General features: G+C 65.1%; 1 protein-coding gene across 2 annotated transcripts in view; it reads left to right on the top strand.

Moving 5' to 3' along the window:
* The first annotated feature begins 338 nt into the window (after positions 1-338).
* The window catches only part of SYT7 (synaptotagmin 7), a 33020-nt gene continuing 20947 nt past the window's right edge, over positions 339-12411 (top strand). For both annotated transcript variants that reach the window (XM_074918343.1, XM_074918341.1), the window contains exon 1: positions 339-448. In XM_074918343.1, coding sequence (XP_074774444.1) covers positions 373-448 — 76 coding nt within the window. In that variant the 5' untranslated portion in view covers positions 339-372. The remainder of the gene's footprint in view (positions 449-12411) is intronic.

The raw sequence follows: 12411 nt of genomic DNA, 5'->3' as shown, positions 1-12411 counted from the left end.
CGGTGTCCTCGCCTGTAGCCCTGCCGATGACCATACCCCACACACACTCCCCCACCCGTGTGTCCCCCCTCTTCATGAGCAGCACCGACACCCCCCCCCCTCCCCGGTGGCTGCAGTTTCCTCTCCCGCCAGCAGCGAGCAGCAAGTGGATGCGCGATCGGGACACACACACACACACGCGCGCACACACACACACACACACACCCGCACACACGCAGGCAGGCAGGCAGCGGGCGGGCAGCACGGGGCTGCCTGCCCCCGCCGCCGCATGCGGGCCCCCGCCGCCCCGCCGCCGCCCCCCGCGGCCGCCCCCCCCCCCCTCCCGCCGCCGCCGCCGCCGCCGCCGCCTCCTCCCGCCGCCGCCGCCGTCTGATGAGCCGCGGCCCCGCCGAGCCGGTGCAGCCGCCGCCCGCCACCATGTACCTGCACCCGGAGGCTGCCAGCGCAGGTGAGCCCGCGGCGAGCCCCGGGGAGGGGGGGACACACACGGACACCCCCCCGCCATCCACACACCACACACACCACACACACCACACACACACACTCGCCGCCGCCCGCTGCCCCCAGCCCGGCGGGACCGGTCCGTGCCGCCCCCCCCCAGCCGCTGCCCGGTTGCCCCCACCTCTCCCCTTCACCTCCCCGGTTGCGGCTCTGCCGGAGCGGCCGGTCGGGAGTTAACGGTAGTTTGGGGAGAAAGTCACCGCCGCCGCTTTTAAATGAGTCACCGCCCTGCAGAGCTGCTGTCCCCGGCACCCCCCCAACACACACACACCCCCCGCCCGGGGACACCCCAGCACCCCGCTCCCGGGGGGAGCCCCCGGATCCGGGCAAAGCCTCAGTCTCCAGGCGAGCCCCCAGCTCTTGGGGTGAGCCCTCAGCACCCCGGGCTGAGCCCCCAGCCTCCAGGTGAGACCCCAGCCCTCGGGGTGAGTCCCCAGTTCTTGGGGTGAGACCCCAGCCCCCCGGAGTGAGCCCTCAGCCTTTGGGGTGAGCCCTCTGCACCCCAGGGTGAGCCTCCAGCCCTTGGGGTGAGCCCTCAGCACCCCAGGGTGAGCCCTCTGGGGTGAATGAATCCCCAGTCCTTGGGGTGAGCCTCCAGCCCCCCAGAGTGAGCCCCCAGCCCCCTGGAGTGAGCCCCCAAGCCCCTCGGGGTGCAGCCCCAGCACCCTTAAGTGAGCCCCCAATCCTTAGGGTGAACCCCCAGCCCCCCAGAGTGAGCCCCCAGCACCGCAGGGTGAGCCTCCAGCCCCCTCCCGAGTGAGCTCCCAGCCCCCCCGGGGTGACCACCCAACCTCCCTGGGTGCCAGCACTCGGATGAACATCCAGCGGGCAGCGCATCACCCCGCTCCCCATCACTTGCCCCCCCTCCATCCTTCTGGGGGTCTCCCAACCCGGATCCCCAGCACCGTCCCGCTACATCTCCGCCTGACCAGGGTGGGCGTCTGGGGAAGGGGCTTTCGCTGGCGCCGTTTTGCTGAGCTCATGCTCCGAAAGGCATCGCTCGGCCCCGTACCGAGAAATCTGGGACGATGCCGGCGAGGTTTTGGGTGCGCGGCCACCCGGTGAGGGCTGCTCGAGCTCCCGACAGCCGGGCTGGAGGCGAAGGGATGCTACTGGTGCACCGCGGCTCACCGGGGCCTGGTAGCCGTCACCCACGATGGCCCCGGGGCCCGTGGGGAGCAGCCGGCGGCGGACAGAAGGACAGCGTGTCCTGCGATGGCGTGGGGACGTGCCGGCGGGGACGTGGGGGAGCACCGAGGCGGGGAGAGCGGGTGCTGCCGGTGCGCGTCGCTGGGGCGAGCTGCAGGCGCTTGGCAGAGCCAGGCCTGCGGGAACCGGCAGGTTGGGGTAACGCTGGGGGACCGCGACACATTGTCACCCGCAGCAGGTGACACCCTCCGCTGTGCCCGGGAGTTGGTGGCTCCGAACAAGCCACTTTCGAGGTGAAGTTTCCACCTGCCCGCAGGTTGAATGTTCCTGCCTGCTGCAGGCCGGGAGCAGCTCGGTGTCGTGTCACCCTGACCCTGTGACCCTCCCACCCCCCCACTCCCCGGGGATGTCCCCTCCGAGCGCTACCGGCTGCTTGGCCCAAGGTCACCCAGGGGGGTCGGTGGCAGAGCGGGGACACGAGTCTGGTAGCAGCGTGGCAGGGCTGCCCTTCCCTCCCGGTGCTCGAGGTTTGCACCTGCGTTATTTCCCTTCCAAACTTCGCCATCAACCCCCAGTTTGCCCCCTGGCATCACCATTGGCACTCGGCGGGCCACTGACAGCGCTCGGCGGGCCACCGATGGTTGACCGTGCCGCTGCTGGCACCACTCGGCAGGCTGCAGGCTTAAAAGGCAGAGCTGATGGGGTTGAGGGGGGGGCAGACACCCCCCTCTCCCCCTTCCCCAAACCCCATGGCCCCCGGCTGCTGGGTCTCCCATCACGTGGGAATTTTCCCATGTCACTGGCTGTGGCTGTGGGGTGGTGCCTGGGGCCGGGGGGGTGCTGTGGTGGGGCTGGGGGTACGTACACCCGTGCCAGCAGCTCTCTCGGCTGGTGCTGGGACACCATCTGCTTAAATTCTGTTTCCCCCCGGTTAAATTCACTGTGCCCCTGATTTTCCTCCCATGCTGCTGCTCGCCCGCGGTGCTGCGCGCGTGCCGGGTCTGCCCCCCCCCCCCCCACCGATGGCGGCTGGGAGGGTGCTGGCAGCTCACCCCCCTCGCTGGGTTTGGCAAGAGCCAGGCGTTTGCCATGCCACATCCCTGGGTGAAGCAGCACCCGTGCCCCCACAAATCCCTGCCCGAGGGTGGCACTGGCCTCATCCCCTGTGTCACCGTGCGGGGGACAGCGGCTGTGGTCCCCGGCACTGGCTGCATTTCAGGGGGGAAGGGGGGAGAAAATGGGGAAATATGTGAAACTTTGCTGCCATCTGCGCCGTGCTTTGCTGCTCAGGGGGCTTGAGGGGGGGAAGGTGAAGCTCAGGGGTGATGCTGGGGGTGGGAGATGCCCAAGGGAGTTTGGCCTTGGCTGGCAGGAGGTGTTTGAGGTTGGGACCCAGCCAAGGCATTTCCCAAAGCTGGGTGGCTTTGCTGGGGTGGGGTGGGGGGGGGCACGGGGGGCTGCATGGCTGCACTAGCCATGTCGGCAGAGCCATGGCTGAGCACGAAGCAGAGATTGGGTCTGAAGACAAAGGTGCCCCCGGTGGCACAGGGCTGGTGGCCCCCACGCCAGCTCTGGGGCCATGGGGCAGCTCCCTCCTCCCTGCTGCCATGCGAGACCCCCCCCTTCATCTCCATCTCCTTTCCGAGGAGGCGGTTGCACCCTAACTGCTTCATTTTTTTCGGTGCATCAAGCAGGTATTGGGGGGCTCCGGGCCCCCCTGCCCCACATCCCCATCCTCCCAGGCTCCTGGCCCGAGCACGCCGTGCCGCGGCAGCCCCGCTGAAGGTGGTGAATCAATAACCAGGCAGCTGCCTGTTTTCCCCCAGCGCTGTCTGAGGGCAGGCGATGGAGAGGTCTGCGAGCACGCAAGCCGTGGGAGCAGATTCCCTGGGGCTGGGATAAAGCCTGAAAATGGGGTTTAAAATAAGCTTAAATACCCTGAGGAGCGAGGCGGGGGGCTGGGGGGTGCGGGGAAGAGCTGGGAGGATGGAGGGGAAACACGCCAGCCGGGGAAAGCAGACAAAGAGCTGCGAGCTGGCAGCGTACGGGCTGGCCGGCCTCGCTGGGAGCCAGGCACCTGCTGCAGCCACGCGTCCCGCACGGCACAGGCACTGCCAGCTCCAGCACCCGCCCCCTCCCAGGTACCCCCATCCCGCGCGGGGTTGGGGTTCACCTCCCCGCCCCTCTGCTGCGCCAGAGAGCGGGCTCAAGCCTGGGGGGTGCACGTCGGAGCAACCCCCCGCGGCCTCATGCCATCCCTTTGTGTCCCCCGGGCTCACGTCCCCCCACAGCAGCTCCACCATGGCAGTGGGGGGTCTGTGAAGATGCTGACACCGCCCCCCCTCTGCTCCCACCCAGGAGTCCTGCTCGCTCTCGCTCTCCCCCCACCACCTCCGGACCCATTCAGCTTCCCCATGCCCGGAGAGGTGGGGGGGGAACACCCACGTGCAGGCGTGTGACACGCGTGTCCCAGGGCCCCGCACACGGCTTGAGGAACAGCAAGAACAAGAGCTGGAGGGGAGGCGGGGGGGGGCCACAACCAGGCAGGGGGTCCAGCTGGGAGGTCTGCCTGATCCGCGCCCCCCCTCCCCACCACACCAAGGAGCAGGATTGGAGCTGGAGGCGGCTTTCCACCGCCTGATCTCGCGGCTTTTCAGCCTGGCGGCGAAGGGCGGGGGAGCGGGGAATGAAGACAGATGCAGATAATATCACTGCCACCCCCCCGGCCCCTGGGGGCTCAGCTACAATATCTATTATAGATGGATTCAGCAGGGGAAGGGCTTTCGAAGAGCTGCCAGCGCACGGGGACTGTGTGCAAAGGCAGAGTGGCGGCGAAAGCGTCAAGCAGGCATCAAACGGGGGGGGCCGGGCTCCCCAGGTTGCGACTTGGGGGGGCTGTGAGGGGTGTGTGTGGGGCTGGGGTGGGGCTCAGGGGGTAGTGCGTTAAAGCAGCAGGTCCTGCATCCCTGTGGGTGCCAGGCTGGTGGCAGTAATGGGGTGCTACGTGCCCAGCTGCGAGCTCGGGGTTCCCTGTGAGCACCCCATCCCCTCCTGCCCCCCCCACCCCGGGGTGGCTCTGCTCGCCCGCTGCAGGAGGGAGAGGGTCACCTTGGGGGGAGTTAATGAGGTCTGAAAGGGAAGCGACCGATCCTGCTGACGGAGATGGAGCCGGGGAGGTGGCAGAGGGACAGTGCAGCGCAGCAGCCCTTCTCCCTGCCCTCCCGAGCAGGGGACACTGTGGGGACAGCCCTGAGGCTGCACCTGGGGGGGCTTCAGGCACCCCTGAAATGATGCGTGAACAGCCCTTCCCCTCCGGCTGGGTCTGTGGGACACTGGTGGCTGTGGAGGGGGCAATGGGTGACACTCCTCGCTCCACCATGGGTGGCTGTCCCTGTTCCCCCAGGGTGTCACTGGAGGATGCAGCCCAGAGACCAGGGTCTAGTGGGAGGATTTCCACCAGCCCCACATCCCCCAGGCACCTGCCCACACCTCTGTGTCCCCAGTCCTCCATCTGGGGCCTTCCTCAGCCCTTTATTCCCCTCCTCTGCCTCTCTCTCCTCTCTTCTTTCTCCATCTTGCCATTTGCTCTCCACCCGCCCTCCTCTTCCTCCCCAAGCCCCCTGATTTGGGGCCGATGCAGAGTGTCCCCTCAGCAGCATTGACCTCTCTTGTTGGGCTCCTGTCCCCATGGTCGGGCCACCAAACAGCATTGGCGTGGGCCCCAGGCAGTGGTGGCTGGGGGGGACACTGCCCGGGGAGGGGGATCGGGGAGCTGGGGAAGCAAGCGGGACCTCGTGGGGCTGGGCATGGCCGCATGGAGCCTGCTCACTCCTGTCCCCAGGGAGCTTCTGGCTTTCTGCCTCCCTCTCTCCCGCTGTCACCCGAAGTGCCCGGGAATGATGGAGGGCCCTGGGGCGAGAGGCTAAGTGGTGGCGGCGACAGCGGCTCAAGAGCTGGCAGTGCCTCTCGCCGGGAGAGCCCAGCCTGCTCCGCTGCCCTGCGACAGGTTCTTGCACCCCAGTGAGGTGGGGCTGGGGCTGCCTCCAGGGTGGGGGGCGATGCTGGTGGGCTGCCGGGGCTACAACCAAGACCGTGGGGCTCATGTTTTGAGGCAGAGAGGATGTGGAGCAGCGGTTGAGTAGCAGCCGGGGGGACGAGGGGCATCACGAGGCTGTCAGGAACAAGGTTTGAAATGGGGGGGGAGCAGTGGATGCAAACCCCATGGAACTAAAGTCCTTGGAGGGGGGGGGGGGGGTCTGGGCGCTCCTCGGGAGGAGAGATGCGGTGGGGACCACTAGGAAGAGAAACCACATGCCTCTCCGGAAATCCTCGGCCAAAAATAGCCCAGCATCGGGGGAAGAAGCGCCTTCACTTGCCAAATTCTCCCTCCACCGCCAGTTCCTGCTTGCGGCTGCCCCGGAGGGGGTACGGGTGGCAGCCGGTGCAGGGGGGGGACTCGTGGCGGGGGGGACCGTGGGGTTTGCTGTGCCACGGGGCCGGTGACGGCTGCGTGCGCGCATCGCTCGGGGCCTTGTGGCTTCGCTGAGTGGCACGTGAACGTGTCGTGCATGCAGCCTGCGCGCCGGCCGCATACCGGAGCAGGGCAGAGGCACGGCTGCAGCGAGCCGGCAGCTGCCGGCGTGCTGGGAGAGTGCGGGCAGGGGGCCGTGGCAGCAGGCAGCGCTGCCTGGCTGGGGGTTTGGCGGGGCACTGGGTGTCCTGAGCATCCTCTCGCCATGACCAAGCTGATTCAGGGGTGACAAGAGCTCTGGCTCGCTTCTCCGTGGGGAGTCGTGGGCTCAGCTCGTCCCAGTGGCTACAGCCCGTGGCAGGAGGGTGAACCGGCCGTTGCGGTGCCAGTGGGCCCTGGGGAGGGCTGCAGGGCTGATGCACAACCCTGGTGCCCTAGCCAAACCAGGAGTGGGGGCTTCTCCATGAAGGCAGCACATGAGGGACCCGACAGCTTTAACGGCAAAACACTTGTCCTGTCGTCCTCTGTTGCACCAGACTCTCTCTCTGCCCCTCACCAGGGCACCAGGGCTGGAGGGACGCGTTGATTGTGTGGCAGCAGGTTGGGACAGGGGATGTCTGGCTGCACCCAGGCACTGGCAAAGAGCTGTTCAGTGGTTTTGGGGAGTGTCCTCCTCCCTCAGAGCCCATGTGTCAGAGACGGTGCCTGTGGGGTCAAGACACCTCGAGCCTGTTGTCTTGGCATCGCGGCAGCCCCGGGTATGTGGGTGCTGGGGGAAAGGTTCCTACGCAGGGTGCTGCTCATTGGGTGCCTGGCCCTGGCTCACAGGGTCCCCAGCGGAGGCAAAGCCCTGCGCCAGGTTGGGGGATGTCTGTGCTAATCCAGAGGCAAAGCCCCCCAGGGCAGGCAGCTCGGTGTGGGGGAGGCAGAGATGGACAGATTGACAGCTCCGGGGGACGACAGATGGCTGGATGGAGAAGCAGATGTGTACGAGGGCTGGATGGATGGAGAGATTGATGGATGTGTTGGAGAGGGGGACGCACGGATAGACAGACAGATGCACAGATGGAGAACAGACGCTTGTTCTCTTCCCTCTCACCCCGGGCATGCCTGGGGTGCTGAGCTGCGCTGCGCTGGTCCTCCCGAGGCTCATCTGATGGTGGGACGCTGGCCAGGACCCCGGGCTGTGGGGGTCCCACTGTCCCCACAGCATCCACAGATCCCCCTGGGTGGGTGGCATGGCCGGACCCAGCTGTCACAAGCCCTCCAGCTTGCCAGCTCTGTGGCAACCCAGCTCTGCCTCGCGGCATGCCAAGCCTGGCTCAGAACAGCCCCAAAATGCCTGTCGGATTGTTTCCAGGGATGGTGGTGAAGCCTCGTCCCTCCTCGGAGGTTTTGCATCCTGGCAGCTCTGCCATGCCTGGCCCCGCTCCCTCTGCCTGTGCCGGGGCTGTGGGTTTCTCCTGCCTGCTCTGCCCGTCGGGCAGCTCCCCTGCCCTGCTCCCACCCGCATTGCGCCCGGGATCCTGCACAGGAGCGAAAGCTGCAAATTCACAGCTTTTCAGCTGCAACCTAAAAATAAGAGGTTTGGGAAATATCTAGCAAATGAGTGGGAGGATGAGAAGAGGAGGAATTAATGGCCTGGCGCCAGGCAAACAGCATCTGGGAAGCCCCGGCGTGGCAACGTGGCCACTTCACTCCCTGCCCTCCACCACGGCATGGGCGTCCCGCCATGCCAGAGGATGATACGATGCCACACGGGGCAGGATCAGGCCCCCTCCCCGACTTCGAAGCACTGCCCCATCCCCTCCCCAGCACCATCATCCCCATTCGGGCTCAGCATCACATCCCACCCCGGCGCGGCGGCTAGCGGCGACGGCTGGCGGCAAAATGTGGTGGTGGGGGATGCGCCGCTCGCTTGGCACCTTCAACTGCTTCCCCCCCCCCCCCCCCCCCCCCCGTCTTCCCCGGGCTCACACGCGTTTCCGCTGCCGGTTTGGCGAGGCGGCGAGCGGCGCGGGCTGGCACGCCGGTCGCTCGCTTGCTCGCTCGGCGGCGGCGGCAGGCGGCTTGGCACGCGGAGAAGTTTCTCTGCGTGGAGCTGTGGCATGCTGGCTGCGGAGAGAGGCTTTGATTGCCGCTTCCAGAGAGCGCAGCAGGCGGCTGAGACTTGGGGAGGGGGGAGCTCTGTGGAGCTTTGATTTCTCCCCCGGGATGCTCTGCATCGATGGGTCTCACTGCTGGGCCGGGGCGGGTGGGAGGATGCTTGGGGAGCTGGGGTTGGAATACTGAGCAGCCATGAGGTAGACATCATGCCCACCCCTCCCTGGTTGGCCCCAAATTGAGCATTTTGGGTTCCGCGCCAAAAAATATGGCTCTGGGGAACCTATGCAGAGGTTGACCCTAGCCCTGGTGCCAGCAGATGCTGCCAGCTTGTGCCCACCGCTCACCCGAAGCCCTTGGCCACTTGCCACTCTGTGGAGATTTTCAGCTTTTCTGTCCTGCGCAGGAGCCTCGGGAGAGTGGCCAGGAGCCTGAACCCTCACCCGGGTGCCCCTCATGGGTGCTTTACCCTCCTAGCGCTTCCATGTGCCCAGGTGCTCCCCCAGAACTGTGGGCTTTGGTGCGGGGCCATGGTGGGGAGCTGGGGGCTGTAGGGGAGCTGGGGGTGAGTCTGAGGGCTGGAACAGGCACAGGGAGCTGGGGTGTCCCTGCTGCAGGGAAGGTGGGCGAGGGGAAAAGGGGTGTAGGTGCCCTTGAGCGTGAGGGTCTCGCTGTGCTGGATGTGACCGATGGCTGTCTTGGAGAGCTGGCTGTGCACAGGACCATCGAGGTGCACAAGGCCACCAAGATATGCAAAGCCACTGAGGTGCACAAAGCCACCATGATGTGCAGGGCCACCAAGATGTTCAAAGCCACCAAGATGCTCAAAGCGACCAAGATGTTCAAAGCCACTAAGATGCACAGGGCCACCAAGATGCCCAAAAGCCACCAAGGAGCATGAAGCCACCAAGATGTGCAAAGCCACCGAGATGCACAGGGCCACTGAGATGCCAAAGCCACCAAGATGTTCAAAGCCACCAACATACCCAAGGCCACCAAAGTGCCTGAAGCTACCAAGACAAGTATTGAGGCCAGGGAGGAGCAGAGAGGAGGTTGGGGCACCCAGCTCTGCCACGGCACCGGCACCCACCACCACCCTGGCGCAGAGCTGCCTCCCTGCGCCTCACTGTGCTGGTGCTCAGCCGCGTGTCGAATCCGTTGGCATCAGCAGTTGTGGTCGCCAGCGCCTCGCCTCCGCCAGGCCGATCTTACAGGATCTCCAGCTTACATGCTGCTTAGAGAAGAATAATCCCTCTTGGATTTCTGTGCTTCTCGCCTGCGCTCGGGTCGGGTTTTGAAGTGTTTCCTCTGCAGCCACAAAGGCTGGAGCTCACTTGTGCTCCAGAGGCAGCTAATCCCACGCCTGCAGGAACGCGGCTTAGGGGAGATGGGCACACGGCAGCATGCTGTCACCTCTCCCAAGCACCACGGGGGTCTGTGGGGCACGGGGGGACCCTGAAGGATTTGGGGATGGTGCCCTGCTTGGCCAAACGTATGGGTCCTCCATGTGAAGGTGCACACTCACAGGAGGGTATTTGGCACTGGGACCCTCTCCCTGCATTCAGGGACCTCTCCCCAGCACAGGGACCCTCCCCCCACAAGTGCAACCGACTGCTGCTCCCCACAAATCCCACACTGAAGAGCTGCGGTGCTACCGAGGCAGGTCATCCCCTCATCAATAACCAGCTGTGAAAGTGGAATTATATCCCATCAAGATGCATTGAATACTGATGAAAGAGCTGCAGGGCCATGCCAGCCCCTTCCTCACCCTCCGTGGCCATCCCCACCTCTGCCAGCGGGTGCCAGGGGTGAGGGAGACCCAAGCCCTGGTGCCCCCCCAGTGCTTCAAGCCCTTGATGGCCTCCTAGAGGATGTGGGGGTCTGCAGCTCGTGGAACAACCCCTCACTGTGCTCTCGGTGTGATTTGGGGGGGGGAGGGGGGGGCATGTGGCTGCAGGGACTCCAGGACGGGGGTGTGGACCCCCCAGTACACAGGGCTGTGGTCCCACCACCACTGTCTCACACGCTCCCAGCTGTATCCGTGCCGGCAAGAGCCAAGAGATTTATGGCGAGCAGTGGGGGAAGGAGGGGGCAGAGGCAATGGTAAACAAGTGCCGTGTTTGTCACCCGCTCTCAGGGCTGCAGCCACGTAGGTTCCCGAGTCCCCTCCAGCCTCTCGGTGCCCCCGTGCCCAGGGCCACCCACCTCACGGCATCCCCATGCCAAGGATCCCAACTGGGATGCTGATGGTGTGGGGGACCCCACACAGCGCCCCACAGCAGGGACCCAGGGCTCTGCTCTGGCTTCTCTAATTAACCACTGCTAATTGCCTGGAAAACGAGTCATTTAAATCACACTGTGGTTGGCAGCAGCCCTGGGGGCCAGCGTCTCTCCCCCAGCCCTGGAGACATGGTCAGCATGGACTGAGGGACACGTGTCCCCTCCGGGGAGGGATGCACAGGGGCCAGCGTGGCTGAGCCTGGAGGTTGCCAGGGGCTAGTAGGGCTAGTAGCCATGCTGTCAGCGAGACCCCCAACATCGTGGTGTGGAGCCCCTCCCTGGGGCAGACAGGTCCGTACCAGTGTAACCATCGGGCTCACTGGTTGCTGCCAAACTTGGCACTGGGAATTTAGTACGTGGGAACCGGCGTGCACCCACGTCCCCCTCCGACCCCCTCGGTGGCAGCGGCCGGACAATGTGCAGGATTTCTCCTTCCTACGCCAGGTCACCCTGCATCTGTGCCACTCCAGCACCTCTGCAGGCAGCGCTCATCCCCCTTTCGCCTTCTCCTCTTTGTTTTCCCTCTCATTGGATTACACTGAGGATGAACTTGACCCCATAAGGACTGAAACATCTCCTGAAGCTCCAGGCTAAACTCCAAGCTGGGGGGGGTCACTCTCACCTCAGTCCCTAATGTACCTTTTGGCAGGACACTGCTTTCAGCATGTCATGATGTCCCCACACAGGCAGCAGGGCTGTGGGGAGCACCGGGGGGGGGGGGGGGTGAGCCAGCGTTTTAGGGGGGCTCACCCCCATTCCTAGCCACACCAGCCTGCCCGGTTAGCCCATGTGCCAAACTTGAACTGGTTGGGGTCCCGCAGTCCCAAGGGGGGGCTGCCCCAGCCCTTCCTGCTGGTGCGGCTGCTTTACATCCCCCCCAGCAGCTTATCTAGCTGGGGTTTATAAATGTTTGAAATTAAGGGCTGGTCCCAAATTCCCTCCTAGGCAACAGTTGCTAAGTGAGTTTTATACACAGGCTCCTCGTGACCGAGGAGCGATGGTGGCGGGGCCCCCCTCGCTGGGTTTGGGTGGAGGGAACACGTGTGCCGGCTGGCTGTGCTGCTGCCCAGGGGCTGCCAATGGCCCAGCACCCGGGACCCCCCAGCCCTGTCCCCCAAAATCCCCCGGGGTGTCTTCACCTCCCTCCTGTCACTCTATCCCACCCTGGCAGGGGCTCAGTGCCAGCCATGCGGCTACTTAAGGGGCTTTTATAAAACTCCTCTTTATTGCCACCAGCCCCTTTGCTTCTCTTTTTTTTTTTTTTTTTTTTTATTCCACTGGGGCCCATGGAGCTGTGGCCACTTCGGCACCTGTCTGCATGCCTGGGCAGGAGCGGGGTGCCGGGGGGATGCCTGAGCCCCTGATCCACCTGCCTGGACCGCTCTGACTCCCCCCAGCCTCTGAGCCGCTGGCAAATTTCATTATAATAACAAGGTCTGCGGGCAAATTAATTATTAACGATTATTGTTTAATATTTATACTGCAGTACAGCCACAGGCGAGCTGCTCCGGCCTCGATGCTTCCCACCACCGGGCTGTGGCTCAAACGGTGGCCTGTCCCGATCCTGGGGTGCAGAGCTGGCTGTGGGGTGCCCTCAGGGATGCCACAGTGGAGCAGGGGGAGCTGAGCTGGGCTGGAGGTCTCACTGGACACCCCCCCCCAAGCCACCTTGGGTCCTTCTTAATCCTCCTGTGGTGCCAGGGCCATCATGCTTGCTGGCAGTGTGGCCGTGAGCTCGGTGGATGTGTCGTGGCTGACAGATGCTGGGGACATCCTGTGCTGGGGTGGGGGCTGTGGGGGGAGGCAGGCAGGTCCCTTGGGGGCTGGCGAGGGGGTTTTCCTGCCCACGGGGCTGGTTGGGTGCAGGACAGAAGCAGCGTGAGTAGGAGATGCCTGCCTGGCCCTGA

The sequence above is a fragment of the Athene noctua genome, chromosome 14 (assembly GCF_965140245.1).
Source record: "Athene noctua chromosome 14, bAthNoc1.hap1.1, whole genome shotgun sequence".
NCBI lineage: Eukaryota > Metazoa > Chordata > Aves > Strigiformes > Strigidae > Athene > Athene noctua.
This window is presented reverse-complemented; position numbering and strand designations above follow the sequence as displayed.